General features: G+C 35.2%; 1 protein-coding gene across 1 annotated transcript in view; it reads right to left on the bottom strand.

The window, feature by feature from the left end:
- Nucleotides 1–7676: 7676 nt before the first annotated feature.
- KHDRBS3 (KH RNA binding domain containing, signal transduction associated 3) overlaps nt 7677–25840 on the bottom strand; it is an 80376-nt gene continuing 62212 nt past the window's right edge. The window contains exons 7-9 of the mRNA XM_054385505.1: nt 25564–25646; nt 11368–11426; nt 7677–7768 (exon numbers count right to left, since the gene is read on the bottom strand). Of these exons, the coding sequence (XP_054241480.1) occupies nt 7677–7768; nt 11368–11426; nt 25564–25646 (234 nt within the window). The remainder of the gene's footprint in view (nt 7769–11367; nt 11427–25563; nt 25647–25840) is intronic.

The raw sequence follows: 25840 nt of genomic DNA, 5'->3' as shown, positions 1-25840 counted from the left end.
GGGTAATTCTGATCAACATCATGATTAGGCAGATGATTTCCAAAATGCATGTAGGCAGCAGTCACCATAGTTTATATTTAATCTTCTTCTTTGCTTTCAAGTCTGCAATTAACTGTTCCAAAAGGTCTGCTGCATTTTAAAAACAATTAAGTATTTATATTGTGATATGAACACTGAAAAATGATTTAATAAAGCCCAAAGTCTGTCAATACGTTTAGCAGTGTAATTCTGTATTAGTCTTCCTCATATGAAGCAAGAGCATCTTCATCTGTGGATTTTTGAGCTGGTAATTGCACTGTTAGAATAATGAACTTGCAGACAAGTGTATTTTCCTTCTTTTTAAAATATTCCTAAGTAAATGAATTTTGTGAGATATAGTCTGCATATTTTCCTCTCAGTAAGAAACCCACAAGCAGCAGCTACTTCCACATTAAGAAATCCTGTCAACAGAAGAATGAAAAACAAACAAACAAACAAACACAAACTCCAGACAAACCAGACCCAAGGCAATTTACCAAATTCATAAAGTGTGTTTCATCTTTGTGAGATGTTTAGGGCATCAGGCTCTCTGACAAGCAGATCAACCAGTTAAGTTACCATTTGTTCTTTTGCTGTAGAAGACAAGTAACAAGTTCATAGGTTGCTGCTTGAGTAAGCATTTGGAACAATTCACTGTTCTGCATTAAGAGGGCAATGAAAATAGTCTATAGAGGTTGGTAAGAAAAATAGCTTCCCTTTACCTTTACAAAGGGGCTGGCATTTCAATTTAGATGAAAACTTGTTCTTGATTCTAAATCTCGGTACAAATACAAATACAGTATCAGTTAACCTATTTTATACCAAATAGTTCTAGGTTAAACTGGTTAAATGTTTATCTTTGCAAATGCAGAAACTCAACTCCATTGACTTACATTTGATTTCTCTCAGGATACGAGCAGAACCTTTATTTGTCAGGAATTTTAGCTCAGTAACTTTGTCTTGAAAGAGGAGCTATTTTGATTACTGGCCATGAAGATTCCAGAGAAATTCAGTCATAAACCTTTATTAAATCTAAATTATTTTAATTTCATAATTTTCAAGTACATCTTTGACTGAAAAGTGAAAGTTTCCATAAAGTCTGTTCCCTAATTGGCTATTTTTAGGAATGACATCTCAAGCATTTTTAATACTTTCCAAATGAAGAACCTTAAAAAGAACTACACAGCAAAGCAACTTTATTTCTGCCATCGGCTATGGTTTCTAAGCATTTTTAAAAATCCAAGTGTGCCAGATATTCTCTTGCCTTGCAGCTGTAGAAAAAGCCTGCCTGAAGACAGGGGTCAATGCACTGCAAACTCATTGAAGTGTCTGAGGCCGCACAAACATTTATCATCTTAGAAATATATGCTTTAAGACTAAATACCTTAAATAATTTCCATTACCAAAGGGGTTTTTCTCCACATTAAACAAATGCAGCTGTCTTGAGCAAAATTGCTGAGCTAGTGAAAACAATCTCAGCCCCTTTGTCCAATTAATCTTTTTCATAATCTTAAAAGATATTCCAATTCTTAGTGCACATTTACTCAGTAGCAACTGTATTAAGGTTCTTGGACATTGGTAGCTTGAAAACTCTACTACAAGTTGGGGGTTTTAGCACACCATTGTGAAACTGGTACAAAAATATAATTATAATACCAAAAAAGTAAAAAAAATATTGCAAGGTTGTGGGATAAAAAGGGAAGCAGAACCATTCAAGGGCAGACTTGAGCCTATTTAAAAAAAAAAAAATATATATATATATATAATGATAGGTGGTGAAGTTGAACTTTTCATTTTGATCTATTAAGTTTTTGGTTATTTGCACAGAACTGCAAAGCACCAACTTGAAAAGTATGTTCTGCGATGTAATTTTGAAATACATATGACCACAGGACTTGTTCTAATGCCTACAGTCACAGAATATTTCATATATTCATTAGGTACCTCAAATGTGGTGACATCAGCATCAACATCTTGCAAAGACTGTGATGCAGACTGGACAACTCATCAGAAGCAGCAGGCTCATGTCCTTGCTCAAAACCTCTAAGTAAGGCAGTAACATGCAGAGCTGGTATCACGGAACAGAGCATCAGGACTGTCCTAGTGTAGGTTAAAGTCACCAGAGACAGTGCTGACAATGCCAGTGGTCTCTTGAAGTGAATGACAAAGCTGTTTCAATGAGACCCAGATTCCACTCTAAATACAATCACAAGAAGTAGATAAATCTCTACCTTGTGATAATAATCAGAAGAAATGACACTCAGGCTTCAAAATAGAGAGTCAGTCTTTAAGTTCTTAGTGAAATGAAGCAAAGTACTTGCAAGATAAACAGCTGGATAGTCTGCAGTCAGCCAGCTTTGACTGGACCCTTAACGATTCCTGTGGTAGGATACTCAGGACAAGATCTCAGCAAAATTAGCAGATTTTCTAGATAGCGTGGATAGTCAGATATTAAAATAAATTATACTAGCAAAATATTTTTAGTAGTGTCATTAAGAAGGTCTGGTGGTCATGACTTCAGAGTGGAAGGCTTGCTACTTCACTCCTGAAATAGTGCATAGCACTCCTCAAATGAAATTGTGTTGGTAATCCTGGTGTCCAGTCCAAATTACAGCAAGTGAAATTGCATTCCCCTTATCTACATTCCCCCCTATAGCATCCATATACCATTTTTATACTTGGCTTGCATTTGAAATGTTAGGTGCTGTTCCACACCAGAGACTCCGGCCCATCACTCTGAAGGGAATGATTACACATCTTTTATGCTTATTCAAAGGTTGTTGCATTTTCCTTTTACTTATTTAAATAATTACTATTGCTTGCTGTGGAAAATATTGCAGGAATGCAGTTATAGTAGAGTGAGAGGTGATGGCAAGGAAAATATTTTCAGATTGTGAGAATGATAAACTAACTATAAATATTTGAAGGTTAAAAAGCTTTTTTTTTTCTTTACACTGTCAAAGTTTTATTAATCTATTAAAAATTATATTTTACTCAAGACACTTTGATCCATGCCACGGTTAATTTTCTTCACATCCTCATACATTTCAAAGCTACCCTTCAGTAGTCAGTATATGGTATTAGAAGTTATGAATGTTGAATAGAAGGCATGTGGTGTGAAGCTATTAAGGGATACTGCTTATTTTCAAAATAAACAAGACAGACCCAAATTATGCTTTCTTGGAATAGATTTGAGATTTAGTGAAGGAAAAATGCATCTGATGGAAGCATACCTGAGGAATGGGTCACATACTTTAAAAGTATCATTTAGAAAATAAGACCATCAAAGGTTAAATTATCAGAATTTTATTTATGTTACAAATTGTCACAATCACAATTAATGTAAAACAGAAAGCACTGAGGAAATGTGACTGTTAGATACAAGATTTGAGGTGTAAAAACCTCATCCAAGACTCTAATACTAGAAAACCTGTGCTGTTCATTAAACATTTCTATGCATCAAACATCAAGTGAAGAGAATAAGCAGCATATTATAATTGACAGGGATTAAACCACCTTCAGTTATACAAGTTTCTGAAGGAAACTGAAGTTGGTGTATCATTTCTACCCAAGTTTTCTTTTGGGTAGATCTGTTTACAATTAGCTATTATGAAAAGCTTCAGCATAAACCACCAATCTTCATTTTAACTTCCCCATGTTGTTCATACATCAGACAAACTATTTCCAAAAGTGTTTAAATTCTAGTCATGAGACTTCACACACTCTCTTCCACTTGCTGCATAAGGCTAAAAAGGAACTAAAGGAACATGAAGTTGCATTATTGCTTTGTAACAGGAACTTAGACAAAAATTCTTTATTGAGCTCCAAATAAAACATTGTCACATTAATATACAATTAAGAGTTTAAATATACAACTGCTTTAAAAAGTGTATACTGTTGTACACTTTAAGGCTTTAATACAAGAAGTACTGAACAGGATTTTCATACTCCGTAGCCTGTCTTCTTGTCTAGGCACACGGGTAAGAACAATGCTCTAAGCAGTCCGTAATGAACATAGCAGAAGTTCCTGGAAAAGAGCAAAATATTATTTATTTGTATACATCTTGAGATTAATGACTATGAATTCTCTGAAGACTGTCAGATTATAAGCAGTGGGATAAGGCAATTATGCATACAATGTATGCAGATTTATGGAAACCACTGCAGAAACTGCCACCATTGAAATTCCGTACAAATGCAACAAAAAGTTCAATGAAGGCAAACTTATTCAGTACAAATGCAACAAAAATGTTCAATAAAGGCAACCCTAATAATAATAAAGGCAACCCTAATAATATGGTTAATTAAAATTATTAACATTACTTGCTTGATTATGATTGATTATAATCATTAATACTAACTTGACTTGGTAACTTGCTGTACCCTACAGCAATTGACCAGTGTTAGAATACAAACCCTATTAGAACGGATAAAGGCTTCCAAGGTTACTTGACAGTAAAAGAAAGGCTGCCTTCTACATTAATTTTTATTTTTAAAATTTAGACACCTTTTCAGATGTTTCTTCCCTCTTAAAAGTTTAATGGATTTAATTTCAGAGATTACTCCAAAGGAAAAAAAAAAAAAAAGAAAGAAAAAACACCATAGAAATGCAACAGCAGACAATGTTTATTTCAGGAACTGTCAAGAGAAGTTCTGTGCTACAAATATGTAGTTTAAATATATCTAACACCAGCCATACCACCACTGACTACTCAATCTTGTCAGATGCACATCTGGCATGTGACCAAAACAATCATTTCTGACCACAGGGTAGGTTTGCTTTTAGCAAGGAGGAGAATTCTCTTTTCATTTACTCCTGTAACCTGCAACATCCAGTCATACAACACCCTGTCACCCAGGGGGGCGCCCCAACAGCCTCTGCATGATTCATCAGGGAGACACTCTTTCCCACAAATGGAACCTGAAGCAATTTAAAGGTTTTATAGAACCTTCGGGACAGAGTAGCAGAGAGTGGCACAAAAGCATACTGACACATGCATTCTCCATATAGGAGGCGCTAAGGAAAGAGCTGGATAAATATCACAGAAGGCTGAAATCACTTCTGTTACACTTATTTGTCTAGTAGCTGTCCTTGCTACTATTTAGTTTCAATCCATCAAGTCTCATCATAGGCGGTATAAAATTTCATATTTGCAAATGAAAACTTATGTAACTCATCATATTATGCAATTTAAGATGTAAGCAGAGATTTGGCAAATTACCTAATAAATATATTTAAAAAAAAAAAATCTCTAACACTCAGTTTTGACATAGCAATTTTAGCAGCTGGTAATATTTGCCCTTTGAGCCTTACAGGGTAGAAACCTTCCCCAGGATCTGTTAACCTTAAAAGAGCCTTTGCTTTAAATCTTTAGAATACTCTCAAAATTGTTCTAAAGCCATTTGGTATGTACAAAACATTCCTTTAGCCTGTGACAGCAGTCTCCTAAATTTACTGTGCTGTGCAGAGGCAGTGCAATGTATGCAATACTTCAAAGTACAGAGCTCTATTTATCTAAGTCATGTCAACCACAGGCACTGAGATCATAATGTTAGCTGGAAGAATTACCATTCCAAGTAGGAAATAAAAAAAAAAAAAAAATCTGTTTAAAATCTGAGCATGAATACAGTTAAATTTTTATGTTGAATTCACCAGAAACAGTAGAGCTAGCTATTCTTCAGCTGATGTTTCCAAATGGATTTGTTCTTTCGTTTGTGCCAAAAAGTCAGCCTGCTTCTGGTTCAGAGATGCTTGACTTAAAAAAACCATTATACAGAGTGCTTTCTTCAGCTTTGGAACACTGTTTTAGACATGCTTGCTGACCAGATTAGAGTCTCAAATTCCCATTTGAACACTGTTAGTATAAATTAAACGCATTTACTTACACTTTCTTTTGTCCAATGAAATATTAATTGGTTGGAATACTCACAAAGCCATGTATATCTTTCAATAAACTAACAGCCAGAGGACAGTGTCCACACACTGGAACACAGGTTAATGTTCTATTCAGTGATAGTTTAGAACTGTGAGTTTTCCCACAAGAACTGAACACAGCCAACGATTTTTGCTGGCTTCCAGTAAATGCAAATTCCATGAAAATTCAAACCTTGTATATTAAGAATTAAGGATCTGATCAGAAGCTCCATTATTTATTTGACAATTTCACGGATCAGTAAAGGCACCTACCAAAGCATCAGAAGACTAAGGTTTTTGTTCTCTTGGCTGCCCGAGGAGGTGGATTTCCTGATAAGAGAAAATAAAGATCTTTATTATATTTCAAAGGCTTTCAAATAAAAACTAAAGAAAACAATGTAAATCAAGCTGATTAATAGCAACTTAATGATTAAGAAAAAGCTTTAGATAACATTTGTAACGTTTAAATTACTAGAATTTATGGAAAAATAATATATTACAAACTATTGGTTATGAGGTTTTACAGTTGTTTAATAGGGAATAGTTTGTCCAAATTTAACTAGCTAAGCTAAGGCTTTTTAGATTACTAATACAAACTAAACGTTTTAAAATGAGAATTTATGTGTCCTCAAAGTCTTTCCTACATTCTAAAATGAAACTTTCTAAGTTGTACCCTCCCTGTTTTTTATTGGTTATAAATTAAGTGAGATTAAAATCTTATTTGATTTATTTACCTTTGCAAATGAAGACCGTTTTAAGGGTTACACATCCTCTGCCTCTGACGAAAGCGACCTCAATTAGTCAAGTCAGAAAGTCTTTAAAAGCTTTGTGTTTATTGCATCCAGCACGGAGCGAGGTGGTCATTAACGTACCAAAATTCTCATAAAGTTGCACTAGTGAAAAAATGCTCAACAAGATGAAAACTAGTCACATCTTTTTCAGAAAATTCATTAGCTATTTTAAACCATTTTTAACAAAAAATATTTTGATTTAACGTGGCACTCACGTGGATCCATACCATTTGGATACTTTAAACAGCATTTATATCTATTGTGAGCAGATCGATAGACATTTAGGTTTATACCATTTTTGTTTAGAAGAAACTGTGCAATGTTTAATGTGAGCCTTTTATGCTTGTAACTGTTAAACATTTCTCCCTGTTTACTACTATTTATGAAGTTTTATTATAAGATAAAGCATAAAATTACTCTCACACACACTGATTTTCTTTCAAAAGTTTATTTAGTATCAAGCAAGGGTAAAACTTTGCTTAACACTACAGAACATTTCAAGACTTGAGTTACAAAATACCACATTATTTGCATTTGTAATTTGCTTCCCTTTTTACGCATGTTTGCCAAGAGATAATCTAGCAAATGGCTGAAAATAAAAGCTAAAAACTAAGTTGTTGAAAACCTTTAAAATAAAAGGTTACGCTTATGTTAAAAGAATGGACTAACATATTTAGTAAACCTATTTTTTGTTTGTTTAACACTAGTTAATCAAAGGTTATTTTTTTGATCACCTATTTTTTCAAATACAGTTTGGAATATAACAAAGTTCCTCGCTTTACACATCCTTCTGTCCAGGTTGTTCCTTCAACAAAGTATTTTAAGTTCAGTCCATCCATTCAGATTTTTATGCACTTTGATTTAATAAAAAGGGATTGTTCATAGAAAAAATTACTTTGAACAGTATACAGGACTGGTGGAGATTGGATATTTCACAACATCAGACAGTACAATCAGTATCTGGCATATGGCTGGTCTCTGTAGACTCCTTTTGTTGTCCTTGCAGAAGGTGCCTTGTGTCGCGAGTTGCTCCATTCTTCTTGCCCTGCAAGAAGGGAAAAAACAGTTAAGCTTCCTTCCAGTGTTCTCGGATGTTAAACTTCATTTCTTATATAATTGTGAATTGGATAGTGAAATTATTTACAGAAACCAAGGTGTACAAAGTGAAATCTGACACATGAATCAAAAAACAGCCAATCAACCAAACAAAAAAAAAAACCCCTGGGTACAACACCTTCCCATGAGCTATTCCACAGTGTTTTTTCAGCACATAACAGCAGGGAGTGCAATAGCCCAATGGCAAAAATATTTAGGGCTCTGCAAGTATACTAAATATCAGCTATAGTAGCAAACCTACAAATAATTAGGATGAAATGAATGGATGACATTAATTATGTATAGGCAAATAAGCTACCCTCAGAAAAGTTTCTTTGCATCAGTACCAATTTAGGTTTAATTCAAATATTCAACCCAATAGTGAAAAGCCTTGACTATCACTACAAAGGCTTGTGGCTTTTAACAATCTGGGGGGAACATTCAGCATCACTGTAAACATCCACTTCTTCTAAAATACAAGAAATTGGAAAGCAGAGTATAAAAAGATTAAAAGAGCAAAGGAAGTTGCTTGATTGAATTTTGAAAATGAAGTTTGCAAAATACTTATGCTGCATTTAATACATCACAAGCATACCACATTTTAGTGGTAATAAATACTAACATAGACTAGCAAAGTGTCATCTTAAATGAGCTGGACCTACTCTGCTAGGCATTTACAAGAGGGGAAACACAGGGCTAAGTGCAGAGTATGACAAGACAATAAACTTTTAACAGGTAAACTTTTAACAAGTAAATTCAAGTCAGTAGTACCTCAGAGAGAAAAAAACCCAAGCAACCAAAGAACAAAAAAACAAGAAAAAAACAAAGAAAAAAAACAACAAAAAAGTGGAAAAAAATAAACAAAAGGCAAACCTCTGACAACAATGTATTTGCTTCCATATTTACTTTGAAAGATTGGCCCTGCCCTAGCAGACAGGGATCCAAGTGAACCCAACCCAATTAAGGGTGGAAAACAAATGCTTCATAACCCCAAATCTAGGCCTTACTTTGTCTTTATAGTCTATTACAAAAAGGAAAAAAAAAAAAAAGAGGAGAGAGAAAAAAAATAAAAAGGGGGGTCAACAGTCAAAGCACCCCCATACTTTGAATGGTAAGGTAACTTGCTCAGACAACAGACATCTGAAATTAGGTGACAAGAATCCCACAAATCAAGGGCTCAGCCTAACAATCTCTCCATAGAAGTCTCACCCTAGATACATAATTTAACAAAATGTAAATTGTTGCTTACAGAGCCCAGATTATATATCATACCTAGACAGTCAGAACATTTGCCTAGGAGGTAAAAGGAACAAGTTCAAATTTGGTGTAAACCTAAAAAAATTAAAAATGTACCTCAGGCAAGTTCCACAGGAATCTGATAACAGAATGGCATAAACAAGCAACCTTTTGTACTGCTTCACCATATAGAAAGCAAGGCATACAATAAGGAAGGAAAAGAACCCTAGCCTAAAAGTGAAGGAAGTTGGCTGAGGGGTAAGAATTCAAAAACCCCTTTCTTTTAAGCACCATTCCAAGAAATAGTTTGAGTGGAAAAAGTCTTGGTTACAGTTTAAGGGGAATACTTGCTCCTTTTCAATCAATTGGTCAAATCAGAGGGCAAATTAGAGTCACCTTAATTTTTATCAGCTTTAATTCTTGTGCCATTCAGGGTTCTGAATTCTAAAAATACTGATTGGCATCTGAGCTTCTCAGGAGAAACATTTCAGGTATCTTGGGGAGATCCAGGCTGGATGTGAGGAAGTTCTTCCCCATGAGAGTGGTGAGAGCCTGGAACGGGTTGCCCAGGGAGGTGGTCGAGGCCCCATCCCTGGAGGTGTTTAAGGCCAGGCTGGATGAGGCTCTGGCCAGCCTGATCTAGTGTGAGGTGTCCCTGCCCATGGCAGGGGGGTTGGAACCAGATGATCCTTGTGGTCCCTTCCATTCTGACTGATTCTATGATTCTACTTCCTGGGAATCTGTTTCCTCCTGGAAGGTACTAGGAAATCTGCTCACTATGGAGTCTAATGAATTTTAGTTTGATGCACCTAATGTTCTTACATACTCTAAGGATAATTAATAGTATGTAATTCTGCATTTGAGAATCAGCTAGTTAAGAAATGAAGAGCACAAGCATTTATTTGTATGTGCAAAAATTTCAGTGGGTGTAACGTATAATCATTCTTCAAGGTATTTATAGTCTTCCTCTCAACTTGAGCAAACACATCACTTAATATTCTGAGTGGCTGTGCTTTGATAAATAGAACATGAGTTTTAAATGCGAAAGCAATGAGAAATCCATATTTTCAACCTTAAATACTCAATCCACATTTTTCCCCATCAGTCAACTCTATCTGCATTAAGCAGTTTCACACATTTTTTTCCTCATAAATTTTCAATTCATGAAATAGTCTTAGAAATGTCAGGCTTATAATGGCAAATACTGCATTATTTTAATGCTGAAATAAAGATTTAGGCTATATATCAACAACAATTGAAAGTGCAGTGGGACAGAACCACTTAAAGGGACCTCCCCTTGATGAGCTGACTTTCCCCTTAAGCAAAATAATTAGTTTAAGCAGACAACACTGAGCAAACTTCTTTATTAGGTGCATTTATCACAACAACTTGAGGTAATGTTAGTTTTCAGCAGGATGCACTTCTAAATGGAGTTCAGGAAAGACACCATGCAAAAATTTAAGCACAGCTCTGAACTCACTGAAGTATCCATTACCCAGAATCACAACTCTTTTACACTCTTTTACTACCAATCCCCAACTGTTTAGAGACTCGAGTGACCTAGATCATATTTCTCTAATCTCTACCCAGAGATTTAACATTTATCTCTTAACCAAAGGTGCCTTTTATTTATCATGTTTTATGCTTCTAATCCATAATGGATTTTTTTAATTAAACCCATCAACTACCATAATTTAAGTTTAAAAAATACGTGATCTTTACCACTGCCACTTGTTTCTTGCCTCATTACACATTGTTTTGTCTCCATACAAGTAACCCACTGCCCCCCATGACTATTAGCTACCTATAGTACTTTCATAACCTTTACATAACGACTCCCTGCTTGATTTCACAAGGCTGATGCATGAAAATGAACCAATACAAAGACACACAAATCTAAACTGCACTCAATTAGGCTCCAATTCAGCTGAGAATTTCAGCACATTTTTACCTTGTACCAAGTTTCAGTGCCAGTTGTGCCACTAGGAAGCATATCTTTTCAGGTCCCGAAAAAACTGTTCTATGCTCCATGTTTTTTTTTTCCCCTAAACCTCATTGAATGTGACATGAAATGGGTACTTACAGAACAATTCAGATTTTAGTTTCATGTAACTATGTTAGCTAACAGAAATACAGAAACCCCCTTCAGTATTTTTCTCAATAACCACATTATGAGCTCTGTGACAGTGCAGGGATCCCTGCACAGCTGTCACCCACTGCAGAACTGGAGCTTGCCTATTGAAATCCTTCTTTGATTATATTTTTTCAAGAGTCTACTATGATGACAGTCATTCAGCTCATAAATCTACTTACCATAAGAGTCATATGTTTCTTCACTTAGTCCATGGCCGTAGTCATAATAATCTGCTCCACTGCACAGAAGGAAAGAAGTAGGAAGAATAAGAAATAAAGAAGTTATGTTTTGAGAAGCAACTATTATCATTACACATTCTACCTTTTGAAAGAAGAAAGTTTGAAGGATATAGATGTGCCCTAAGATAAGAAAGGTAAGCATGTAATAATGACAGCTTAAGACCTCAAAAGTAACTATCATGTTTCTTTCCTACCACAGCCAGACCCAGGGCTGCTGTTATTTGTTAAATACTCCATAAACTGATGCTACCGAGTCATTACCTTCTGAGTGAGAAGGAAATCATGAATATATTATCATTACCAAGTAATCACTAATATTGACAAAATGTTTCTAAGATTAGATTAACTGCTAACAAAAAAAAAAAAACCCAGAGAAAAAGTACTTTATGGCCTTAAAACAAATTAACAGGTAAGCCATTTACATAAATAACATCAGAATCACTTTTAAACTGACACAAGACAAAGATAATTTCTTGTGTTTGGGTTGTCTGTGTTTTAGTTTGTTGGGTTTTGTTTTTTTCTAACTAAAAATGTTTTAAATCCAACAAAATAATCCAGGCCAAATAATAATGCAGTTCTGGTGTGTACAAACATCTAGAAAGTGTAAATAAGTACTTGTTATTGCTAGCACAAGGCTTTCTAAACAAAAACTTTTAACAGACTGCACTAAGACAACCCAAAAAAAGGACTTGTACACAAACTAAACGTAATCAATATTTTGTCAGTCCATGTGATGAGGATCTCAAAATAACCAAGCCAAAGTCTGAAGCATAAGAAATAACAATTTTCCTCAGCAGTAGCCAGTGATAAAACAATCTTTATTCTGACAACCAACTTAAAACTGATGTGCACTATCCTTCCACCCAGTACTTGATTATTTTAAGGCTGTCATCAAGTTTAGAAGCCTGTAGCAGCTGAGCCCTATCCCCATATCTGTCAATCCTGTCAGAATGACTTTTGCAGTGTTTCATTTCATAGACCTAAAATATCTATTAAGCAAAAAAATGACTCATTCTCCATCATGTAAACTGCAAAACGAATAAACATTATAAAGAGAAAAAAATTTTACTTATACTGAAAGTATATCACGACCCATCTTTATTAGATGAGAAACCCTTCAAAATTAATCTGTTCCAAAAGTACAAGTTATAATGGGAAGTCAGGTTGCCTAGTGCAATTCAATACTTTCTACTGACTGCTTTCATTTGTGCTCTGTAACAATGCCAACACACTCTCAACTCAGCTTTATGCTAAAAAACTGCAAAACTTGTCTTCTCTGAAAGAGTATGAGCAGAAGAAAATGGTGCACACAAACGGTTGTAAGGAATTCTGGACTGAAAAATAAAAAAGGAAAAAATAAAAAAGGAAAAAATAAAAATATTTACTTTTTGTCTCATTTATAACAGTCTGAATAACCCATGGAGCAAAGGGGGTTTAGAGGAATTACTGAAAAACCTAGTACTGTATATGAAGTTACAGCTTACAGAACTGTATTTTTTTTTTCAGAGCAATCACCTGCTAAAATAAACCTAGCCAAAGGAACCTTCAGTACCAAAGTTTTAAAAATTGTACATTTCAGCTCATTAACTGAGATAGTAGAGGTCAATTCTGTCATGAGCAATTAAGTAACTCTATTAAATAATTTTCCCTCTGGACAGAAGATACAACATCAATTCTTGTTTTATAAAGCATCCTTGACATTTACACTTTCTTATATAGGTTCTCTAGCATCTTAGTATTCTGACTTAGGACTACTGAAACTCTGCATTTCCCTTTAATGGATTTATTCTGCAAGGGATGCCCTTTTCTTTCTTTTCCTTCATTTTATCTCATAGAATGAGAACAAAGCCACAGGACAAGTTCTTTTTCTTTAATTCCTGTGTCTCTGTCCTTTCAGAACAAGGAAAAAAATTACATGTATCCTTTTAACTTAGGAAGATTAGAGCTGGGGTCTACTTTGACTTCCTCTGTTTTCAGATGTGAAATCTTCTTGAGAATGTTTTCTTCACTATTCAAATGTTTTCCCTACTTCTCCAGGTGTCTATTTTGTAGACGGATAATTGCATTACATATACAGTCAGCTGAGTTTAAGCATCTTCATAACCATCAAGCAAGCAGTACAAGTGCAAGCAACACTGGAATATCAGTTATTATTCAGATCTTTTGTACAGTTAGAGTTCTTGCTTGTATCTCCTCCTACTTATTTTTTTCCCAATCCTATTCCAGCACAATGTTTTGGGGATAATGAGAGAAGAGATGGCAAAGAAAAAAAATGTTTTGATTTTCCACGTCAACATAAAAACTTGCAACCATCTAATGTTATAGAAGAATTAGCAAACAATAAATTTAAGTAAGTCACCTCTAATTGCTGAGGGATGGTCATTAATCCTGCAATGCTTAAAGGAAGTGCAAAGTGAGGCTTAATTAGTTTAAATAAAGCCAGGGGGAAGTGCCTGGGAAGTGAGCAACCTTAGATTTTAGCACTGCATCACTGATGAAGTAAAGCCTTAGAGGAGATGTTTTATCTAGTGAAGCAGAGGACTGAGAAGCTTCCTGCCATTTTTTAGAACCACAGTGCTCTGAGACTGTCTTAAAATACTTTAATTTAGAGTTATTCAACATAAGCCTTCAATGGTCTTGTGGAGTATGACCTGAATTTCTCAGGCTTTTCTGCTAAGCTGATTGTTTCTGAAAATATCTTGATGAACCAAAACAGAAGAAAAAACATTATTAAAAAAAATAAAACAACCAAAGAGCAGTAACTGCTCTGACAATGCTTAAGGAACTCTTACTACATTAACTATTATTCTGACTATAAATGTTGGAATATTCTCTTTGGGCAGGTGTCGACAGAACGGTAGAGTTTCAATCTGACACTCATGATGATGTATCACAATAGGTCATTAGGCCATTTTTGAGACAATCATGGAACAGACATGCCAACCAATGTGCAAATACTTGGTAGCACTTAAAAAAATTCAGAGTTAAAATATATTGTGACTAATGAATGCAACTGCTATGGCTCTTTAGATTTCATAAAGGCATCTTCTAGAAATATGCCATTTCTGTGTTTGAAACCAAACTAGCATGGCAGGAAGCCTGATACATAAGGGGAGAGCAAAAGGTCTAATTGAGAGTTTCTAGTTTACTGGATACCAGGTTTAAGCACTGAGTGATCTGAATCTTTATTTTCAGTGATGAAAAATGCCTTTGCTAAAAGTTCAGCTTCTTGTAATCCTTGCTAGGGAAAAATAATAAAAAAAAAAAGGTCTATTTTTTCTTTCACATACTGGTATCAGAAGTAACTCAGAAAATTATTTGTTTAGACAGAAGCCAGGGCAATTTCAGAAAATGAAATAAAAAACAACTTTCAAACACTGAAGTTTCCTTTTGCACTAAGAGTAGCTCCACTAGCACCACCTTTGTCCTTCTACACAGAGGCTGCACAGAACAAAGCAGAAAGAACAAATGATCTTTCTAGGAAGAGGTTCGATACGATTGACCCTGACTGATATGATCACATCTGAACCAAACCCTTCACAAGGACAAGTCTTTCTACCATTCCTATCAGATCTTCATGCTCAGCTGCTTCCAATATCAAAAAGCATCTGCCAGCAGTAAACAGGAAGAGTGTCCCACATGTTATTGTCAACACAATCACTGCAGTGAAACTTCTCATAACTCCATAATTGTGTTGAACATTGAGCTATCTGTTCTTTATGGTTCTGCAGCTTGCTAGAACACCACATTCTGTAAGCCAGCTTACAGCAGGATAAGATAAAACCAGGATATCAAGAAGGAATTCACACTGTTTCTTGCATCTCACAGGTTTTTATTTAAGGTCCAGTTCTGCCACCTCTTATAAGTTTCTTTAGTACAAACTCTCACCCCTGCATCTCAAAGTTTGTCTATAAAAGATAACAACCTGAGAAAACAGCTGATGCCTATGTCAAAGCTCTATACAATACAGAAAAGTAATACAATTTTCCTTAAATTACATCCCATTGTACTCTCATATGGACAAACAGCAAACCTACTACTCATAATCCTAAAAGATGACCAGAGTGCCCCCTCAAGGATTCCCTTAGCTATCAATATTTAAAAATTACTTTTTATGGCACAAATTGCAATAAATTTCACCTCTGAATAGCAAAAAGACCTCAGGCATCTGTATTCTGGTGATATACCTACCAGACATAGAAATGCCTATCTGCACATTTCTAGCAGACCTCTATGCAGGTCCCTAAAGCTGGGAGTTTTACCATCTGAAATGTTCAGTTATTGTTGTCTGTGAACTTGTTCTTCCTTCCCCCTCACCCCCTCCACTATTTTTTTAATCTCTCAGAACAGGAAAGGCAAATGGCAAGTAGCAGAATTGGCTGAAGCACACAGTATACATAACGCTTCTCACCAAAAGCAGCAGTAAGGAGTTATAGGTTTATATTAAGGCTACAAATAGAATACAGCAGCAATCCCTTCCTAGCCATGAAAAATGATAAATGTCAAAAATTCATTACATCAAACAAGAAAGCATCAGGAGAAAAACTAAAAATTCAGGCTGTGTAACCATCAGCATTTTGGTTTGGTCTGTGAATTAGAACCAAGCCCCAGCCATCTCACATCACATTTGTCTGGTTTGCAAAGCAGTTCATGGGAACTGAACCAGACTCTAACCAGAAGAAACTATGCTGCAAGTCTTAAACTATCCAGGTGTGTATCAAATATGTTCTAACTACTAAAAGGGGAACACATGTACCAAACATTAGCATTGGCAAAGGATGTGTTTTCTCCCCTTTCCCTCCAAACACACACTACTAGGGACAGTGGAAGCAGCAGATAATCAAAATCTTTAGACTATCCATTGCAGTACTGGAAAGGGCTGTGGGCATTATTTCATCTAAGTCTTGGTTATCCCTCTTGAGTCTTGCATAAGATGTTGTTAGAAATCTGAGATGGTATTACTTGTCACAGACTGGAGCACAAAACAACCTGCCTCTAATATATCACCCACAAAAGCTGCACAGACAGTATGTCACCATTCTGTCATCAGAAATACTGCTCAGTAAGATACACATCATACCATCTTGTCTTTATAATTTACAGAAGGACCAGTACAACTTTCATCAGTTTCCTTTATATCTTTATTCACTGGTTGACATTGAAAAGCATTTGAGAGAAAAAAAAAAAACCTGTAATTTTGTCCCAGTTTTATATAATTATAATTCAAAAATAATGAGTGCCATCAACAAATGTATTTGATTTGAGCTCATGGCTGATTATCACAAGCATCTCAAAGATCTTAAAAGCAATGTATTACTATGTTTTGGATCTTTCCAGTGCTCTCTAATGCCCCTTACAAAGCAGGGTTTGAACCTTACCTCAAGTACCATAAGGCAAACCTCTTCCTCTGTGCTGAAGACAATTCAATCCACTAAGACTTGTTTGCTGGGCTCATGTGGGCTCTACCAAATATATCAACATATATGTTACAAGCACATTGCACCTGATAATTACACCATGAAAAACCTCAAATTTTGATGGTTACTAAACAGCATTTTTCATTGCCTAAACTGAATAATGCCAAAATTGTTCTCAAAAATACATATTACAGCTCCCAGTCTTTTCTTCTAAAATAGAATACAGGCAGGAGAAATATTTAAATAAGACCAATTTAAAGTTTTCCTGCAACCACCTCCCTTTTCTAAAGTTGCCCAATTAAATAGATATTTCCTTACCAATGGAAAGGTGCAACATTTTTCTTCCCTTGGAAGCAAACCAAATGCTATAGGATAGTCCAAGAGAAAAAGATGCAATTTTCAATTACTGCTAGTAAGTAGACATACTATGTTGACTACCAACCAGCAAAATAGGGTCAAATCATCTAAAAAAAATGTGTTCTGTGATAAAAATACATTCTGAACTAACGAGACCTGATTTCTCATGCCTCCCTCATTCAGTACACATTGGCTTCCAAGTGTGAGTTTCCAGTAAAGTTCCCTCTCTGCTCCACATGGGAAAATAAATCTCCCCTACGTATAGTCTAAACTATCCACTGCAGATGTGAATTTATGATGCTGTCCTTTCTCTATTCAGAGAGACTAGTTTCTTTTCCTTTTCTTGGTATCTCTTAATGAAACTGGTAGAAAGTTTATTATGTAAGACATTTGAAAAGTTATTTCTAAATGAATAACAGCTTTAATTTATAGGCCTCATTATCCAAGTTCTGTCTCCAAAGACCATGTATCTAGTGGCATTGCTGCAGCATCCTGCTGAGACCTAGCAACTGGACACTCTCCTTCCTCTGTTACCAACTTGATCCAAGCTTAAAGCAGCTTTTTTAAAAACAAACCAATGTACTGTAATTAAATTGACTAATTCCACAAGCTACCATTAATAATTACAATATAGCATTTAACATTTCAAAAATATTCACAGTTAATGAGTTTTTCTTCCTATGAAGAACTTCTTAAGAGATACTATTTAATCTATCCTTTTCTCATATTTTCACCTGTTTAATCAGTCATGGTCTCTAATTATATTGTGGTTATTCAACCACTAAGTTAAAGATGTATAACCACCTAAGTAAAATTAAACTAATCATGCAAAACTGAATAATCTAATTTTATGGGGTTTTTTTTGTTGGACTTTTTTTTTGTTTGTTTGTTTGTTTTGGATTCCTCACGTATTTTAAATTTCATATTACTACTTTTTTGTCACCGTAACACCTTTATGTAAGTTTTCTCCATAGATCTCAACTTTTAAATGCAATTTTGTTTTCTAAACATTGAGGAGTAGTCACAAGTGTAATAGCAAAACCATGTAGAAAATGACCTTTAATTTGTATTTAAAAAGACTTTAAGTATAATTGCTACAAATTAAAAGCAATTCTAATTTTTAATACAGTGAAGTCATCTACTAATGTCAACAAGCCTTCTCCAATTTTGAGTGCAGCGTGAAATAAGCTTATATTAAGATCAATTTTTCCTTTAAAGGTAAGTTTTTTCTATTGTCATAATTTTGTTTTTCCTGCTTACTGATGTTTGAGATCTGATTTCAGTCCTGATTAAACCGTTAAATAAAAATATTAAAAATGCAAGCATGTATTCTAGATTCACAATGAAAGGTATCTGTTCTACTGAGGTACTTCTGAATATTTTATCTTGCCACATTAACAGGCAACAAGAAAAGCAAAACATCTATCTAAATCTGAAAAATCTTCCAATAATATAAGTGTATAAATTAACAGGAAAGCAAACAGCAAGGATTTTCAGTTAAGAGATACATTAGCTTGTTTATGCTAATGTTTTTGAGCCTTTATATGTGTAAAATTATAACCTCCAATAACTACATACATACCAAGTGTTCATAAGCAACAATTGCAAAATACTAGCCATTTGTAATATCTCCAGAAATCAAATTGCTGAGGATTGATTTGATTTATAAGTCAGGGCATGGAATACAAGCATCTACTAGCATAAAAATCCAAAGAATTACATCCTGAAAAGCCACAGTAACAGACACTGTTTTGCATATGCTGCATATTTATACAACCTGGAAATGCATAATTGCTGACAAACTTAATGTAAATTTAAAACACTGAGCATCACAAACAAAATGTTAGCAATTAAATTTCAAATACCAATAGCAAAACTTCCATAAGCTAATTTCAAATCCATAGACTCAGCTGTTTATGAAAATCCTCCTCTTCTAAACAGTAATGTCATCTTTTGCATGACTACTAAGCAATATTTCAGAAAACACCGCAAAAAGAGTTCCTCACGGAAGATGAGAACCACGTCATCTCTGGATCTTGGCGAGAACTACTTACTTGGAATCAGGTTTTCCAAAAACTAAAGTATCACTGGAGTGGGACAAAATTGCAGATTTAGAGGTTTGAAGGGATTAAAAACTGTAAGTTTAGTTGCATTATTTAGGTATCTGTTGACCAATGTCCATTGCCTGATTTCGAGGTGGGGTTTTAAGTCCACTCTTGAACCTGACATCCAGTTACATTTTTCTTAACTACCGCAAGCTGCAAAAACCAAACTTCCTCAAATCTTTTAAGCCACGGGGTCGTTGTACACAGTATCCTGCTTTAAAGGAGTTATGTCTTGAATTACACACTGTTGAAAAGAACAGTAAAAAATAAAGCCTCACCACATGGCATTTCATAACATTGAGCTTTTCACATGCTTAGGAATTACCACATAGACAGTTATATTTTTATGCTTTTAGATACTTAGTTTAAAATAGAGATGTAGCACGTACTTCTCACTTCCTAACAGATTAATCAATAAAGAGAGTGCACTAGGGGAACTGAATATAGATAGCTATACTAAAGAGAACTTGTGATTTCCCTCAATTCAGATTAGCTTGATGATGACTAAGTTTTGCAGGCAGTTTACAGGTATTTCACAGAATCACATGTTAGTATGATTTGAAATGGCAGTAATTATTGTTAGACATGTGAGGAGAACAACTGAGAAGCCCATGGCACAACAGTTGTTGCTGAGAGCATTCTAGAGCATTAATAGCCAAGTGTGGAAACCAGAAAATATTGCAGAAAATTGTAGACAAAGCAAGCAATTACCCTAAGTTGTAACCTTTCCCCTTTCATATCAGTGCTTAAATTCTGCAACAGTGAAGGTCAGATCACCTTGAATGAAGATCTAAAAGAGTTTTAGAACAAAGTTCTAATTAAACACAAAATTATGAAATTACTGCAAGAGTTATTTATTCTTGTCCCTAAATAAACACAGACATCCAATTACACAAACTATTCCTTTTATAGTTGAGGCTGATCTCTGTTGTGGTAAATAACATGAAGCTAGACAAAAGCTTTTCTTTTTTTTTTTTAACTAGGAAAAGAAGTACTCAGCTTTAAATGCTAGCAGACAAGTCTGAAGAAGTCATTTGAAACTCCTGAATGCTGTGAAGCAGGCAGATGGGGTTCTCCACTTTTTTTGAACTACAGTAACTGTGCTAGTCATTCGCTTTTGATAGTAAACTTAAAAGCACACAGTAAACCTTCAATGCTGATGGAGAAGTAACAAACCCAGCCCCCTTTCTCAACAACCTTGTCACATAATCTGAATTTTAGTAACAAACCTCATTCTCTGGCATGTTAACTCTCTGCAGCATCTGTCACTGCTATGAATGGTTGATCATAAGTACCTCTGTAGTCATCTCAATGCTATTAAGCAGATGGCAGCGCTAAATCCGAATGATGTAGTACATCTCCCTGGTGGACTTTGTTTCCATACACTACCATTATTCTACAATTCCTCAGTGATAAATCTTATGTATTCTAGAGAACATTAAACAGTGAACTGACAGTGCCAATTGATTTATTAGCATCCATTTCCCTTTGCCCTATTATTGTCTTCGTAAACACTTGTGCAGATCACGTATGGGGCCACTAAGGGACAAAAACACTTCTGCTCAATTTGAAACATATTTCAGAGATTTAAAATACTTAGAAATTTCTCCATTTTGAAAATGTTTTAACTGATCTACACATTTAAATGAAGACCAAACTAAATGTCCCTACTTCCTCCACAATATTCTGGGTTTTCATAATAAAACTGGCCCAGCACTAGGATAAGGCCATTGAAATCCTCACTACTTTCCACAGTAAATCCAATTAAAGAATTACAGATGCAGAGACATTTGAAGGAGTCCTTTAAGAGCCAGTTAGGCTGTGAAAGGATGCATCCATGCTGGTGAGGGAAGCTGACAAACCCACATGCACCTGACAAAGGCATATACTAGCACTGGGAGTCACAAAAATGGTTTTCCATACATCATGCACTACCATAAGATTTAAAAAATGGTTTTGGCATACAACTGTACATTTTAATATACTACAAAGGTATGGAGAGGAAATTTTATGAAGGAATTACCGACTGCCCTGCATGACATAGTAATTCAGCCTAGCTCACTGTTCTCCTTACCTGGGTGTTAAGTACAGAGCAGGTGGCTATGCATTAAGTGATCAGAGTGTTTGATAGTTTTCTTTATTTTCTTTTTGTTAAATAAATTTTATGTTGGAGATTTTTTTATACCAATACTTAACACCTCTGTCAATTAACCATCTCAGTTCAATCTGGTAAAAATATCATCAAACAATATTCTGCAAAAAACTACATACATAATTTAGCTGCATCTCTTCTAAAAATCAGTTATCTAGTCAAGCTCAGTACAGTTCCAAGGAATTTTTAAATTTTAAGTCTTTTTGACTATTAAAAAAAAAAATTCTGTTAAAAGATACCCTGAAACATTACTTGAGGCTTTGCTGCATGAACAAACAACTGCAGATAGGAAAATGTTTTAAAGGAAAACAAATTTTTACACAATTACAGAGCATTAAGATGGGAACTTGGAGAAAACTGATGCTTCTCTCCCTCTTAGTGCTGTGACAGATTGTAACTAAAACTTCAGATGGCCAAGCACAAGCAGGGATAAAGTCTTTTACAATTTTGAATAAAATGCCACAAACTTTTAAACTTTTCAGCAGCAAGCAGTCTGCACTCAAAGGAATTTTTTTGCAGAGATATGCAAAGTTTCAACTACCTTAATGCATACAAATACACTGTCTACTATTCTTCATCCATCTCAGATTCGGCCACTTCTGGGAAATACATTAGAAATGTCAAAATTAAAAACAGTAAATGAGAGTCATGCTGTGTTGTGCTGAATGGTCAAATTTGGAGAATTTCCATCTCTAATAGAGGATTCACTAAAATAAACACATTACAACAAATGTAAGTATTTAAACTGTCTCTACTGTGTCACACTTGTAAACATTAATGAGATTTGATGACGTGCAGGAAGGAGTTTCACATACTGAAAAATTACTGCAAATAATTTGATGTGGAAACTTATCTTTTTAGTTTACTATCTATTTCTCAAGTTTCCTCTTTAATACACAATATCATTAATATCATGGTCTTCTAGATAAATTAATTTCAGAATACATACTAGAAATATGAATACTTTAAGATAACTACTTCCAATTTATAAAAGGAAGGACGAAAAGTTATTTACACATGCTAGGCACTAAATGGTGCATTTTAAACGTGAATGCCCTTAGGTGCACGTGAATTTTCCTTCCATGCCTTATGAGGGAAAAATATCAAGAATGATGTAAGGCAAAACTATGGAAATGATACTTTTCCCTAATTTCCATCACAATAAGAACATTGTAATGCACCTAAATAAATATCTCAGTGGTTACACAATGACATTTTGCAATATGGGCTACTATTTGATATTCAGATTAAAGACAGGAATACTGTTCTAGGTAGCTCAGATGGCTTTACAGTTATTACTTTTTGCCTGCCAATACAATTTAAAAAATCTTTTTGCCAAGCCAGGAAACGTGCCAGAAAATGAGTGTCAAATGAGAAACATAAAAGTGAATCATTTCTTGTTTTCTTTTACCACACAGCACATCATAAAATTATGCAGTGGGGGGAGGGAGGAGAAATGAAGTAATCATTCAGAAGATATGTTACAAAATCTAACAGTAGGTGTAATGTGAAATTACAAGTCAAATATGAAGCAGAGCAATAACTTTATGAAGTACCTCCTTCAAGACTGGGCTAAACGTGTGGAAAATAAGAAAATTATACATAATGTATTTGTCCTTCTTAAAAATTATTTCATTACTTGGGAGATTTGCTTTTTGTTAATTTTAGTTGAAAGGAAAAAAAGTCCTTAATGAAAACCTTCCTAACATGGAAAACAAATACAACATCCAAGTCATTTTTAGTTTTGGGTCAGGAAAATGACTTTGTAATGAAATAGAAATGTTTGCGTGTAATAAACTCATATACCAACACTAGAAGCAATAAAACAGAATTACCAACATAAAAGTTGTTTACAATACTCTGTAGGCACCAAGTATCAGACAAAGGTATTTTATAAATTCATAAAATGGTTTGGTTTGGAAGGACCTTAAAGATCATCTAGTTCTAACCCCCTGCCATGGGCAGGGACATCCTCCACTAGCCCAGGTTGCTCAAGGCCTCATACAACCTGGCCTTGAACACCTCCAGGGAGGGGGCATCCATGACCTTCCTAGGCAACCTGTTCCAGTCTCACCACCTCACTGTAAAGAATTTCTTTCCAATACCAAGTATAAATCTACCCTGCTCAAACTTCAATGCATTCCTTCTCATCCTACCACTACAATCCATTATAAAAAGTTCCTTCCCAGCTTTCTTATAGTCCCCTTTCAGGTACTGGAATGCCACTATAAGGACCTCCACAGAGCCTTCTTTTCTCCAGGCTGAACAGCCCCAACTCTCACAGCTGTCCCCACAGGAGAGGTGCTCCAGCATTCTGATCATCTTTGTGGCCCTCCTCTGGACCCACTCCAGCAGTTTGATGTCCTTCTTATGCTGGGGGCACCAGAACTGGACACAGTACTCTAGGTAGAGTCTCTTGAGTGGAGTAGTGGTGGGAATCATCTCCCTTATCCTGCTAGTCACAATTCTCTTAATGCAGCCAAGTATACAGTTGGCTTTCTGGGCTGCAAGCGCACATTGCTGGCTCACGTGGAGTTTTTCCATCAACTGACAATCAAGTCCTTCTCCTCAAGACTTCTCTCAGGCCATTCCTCACTCCCTTCTATTCTGTTAGTTCTCAGTCATGATGACACTTGAACTTTCCACTAAACTTTTTCACTAAGTTGTTGAGCACAAGAAAATAATAATTCATACAACAAAATTTAAGTTGCATGTATCAACACTGCAGCAAAGCAGATGTTCTACTGTAAACAGATTTGTTCTCAGCTTTGCAATGAACAGTTCTGGACTATTTTAGATAAGGCAACACTGTATAAAAAAAAACTTACACCTTTAGTAGAAGGTAAAACCAGTCTAAGCAGTATCTATTTATCAACATCACCGTATCTACCAATATCTCCCTTTCCTACTGTTGTATTCCCAGTGGGCAAGGTCTGAAGCTCTAACCATCCCAAGCAGGCAAAGGAGTAATTGAAGAACTATAGCACTTTATTTTACCATTTTCTCAATGATGTTTCACAGAACCACAGAATGATAGGAGTGGGAAGGGACCTCTGGAGATCATCTAGTCCAACCCCCACCATCAGCGCAGGTTCACCTAGAGCAGGTTGCACAGGACAGCACCTAGGCAGTTTTTGAATGACTCCAGAGTTGGAGACTTCATCCCCTCTCCAGGCAGCCTGCTCCAGTTTCAACTGTTTGAAGTTTATTGCCATAAAAAGTTTAAGAAATTCTCACAAAAATGTACTACTGATCAAATGCTTGGTCTAAGGAGTAAAAGAGTGAGAATAAATTACAGCCCAGCAGAAGGTGCACAGAAGTTCTCTTCCCAGACATACACATCAGAAGTACCTAACAGTGGGAACAATCAACCAAGCTGACAAATAATGTCATGTGACATTTGCCATTAAGTTCAAATTGCCACCTAATACAAGTAGTTTGTACTTCACAGCATTTCCCCATAACTGGGACACATTAGTATTCCTTGTTATTCATGGAGTTTCCAAAGAGCAACTTCTTTGAAGAAAGTAAAAATTTAAGAAAATAAATCATAAGTCCTTAAAAATACTGATGTGAATGAAGCAGGGGAAGGAATATAAGCAGTAAAAGATCTAAATTTGTCAGCAAGACAGTTCCACAAAGGAGTAAAACTAAAGAATGTACTTTTTTACAACCAAATAAAACACTGGTATATAACCCTGTTTAAGTAGTAACAAAATGCAATTCTGTTCCAGTTGATTTAATATCTTTTATTATAAAAGGTTTTTTTTCCACTCCTTTTTCCTCCCTGCACCCTATCCCTTGCAGAATGAATCTGAATTAAATATGCCTAAATTTCCTGAACATTTGAGGACTTTCTGATTTATGATTTGACAATAATAAAACTATTTCAAGTTCTCTTTTCTGGTTCTTTTCAACCAGTCAGTAACTTGATTTTTATACTCATGTGATACTAGAGACAAATAACACTGGTAGTTATTCTTAACAAGCCCCTTAAAATATTTTTGCTCTTTAAGAAGAAATTGAAGAAATCTTTAAGGAAAACTACCTTTATAACTAACTTCACAGTATTTCAAATGGAGTGACACCAGACTTGGAGACTTACCTTTGTGCTTGAGTGCTATAGCTGTTATCATACGAGTCATAGCTTTGCTCATCATAAGCAGTTCCATAACCATCATCATACTCCTGAAATAATATAAAAGAAAAGTAATATTAACTGTTTTCCTTTAAGAATCTTTCTGTCAGAAAACAAAACCAACTAACAGGATAAATTAGGCAGGGATGACAAACAATGGATTCTTCTAGTAGAAAACATCTCTAGTGACTGGAATCTGACAGCTTTGTGGCCAGTAAGGACAGCATTCTATAGCAGAAACCAA

The sequence above is a fragment of the Indicator indicator genome, chromosome 12, assembly GCF_027791375.1.
Source record: "Indicator indicator isolate 239-I01 chromosome 12, UM_Iind_1.1, whole genome shotgun sequence".
Lineage (NCBI taxonomy): Eukaryota > Metazoa > Chordata > Aves > Piciformes > Indicatoridae > Indicator > Indicator indicator.
This window is presented reverse-complemented; position numbering and strand designations above follow the sequence as displayed.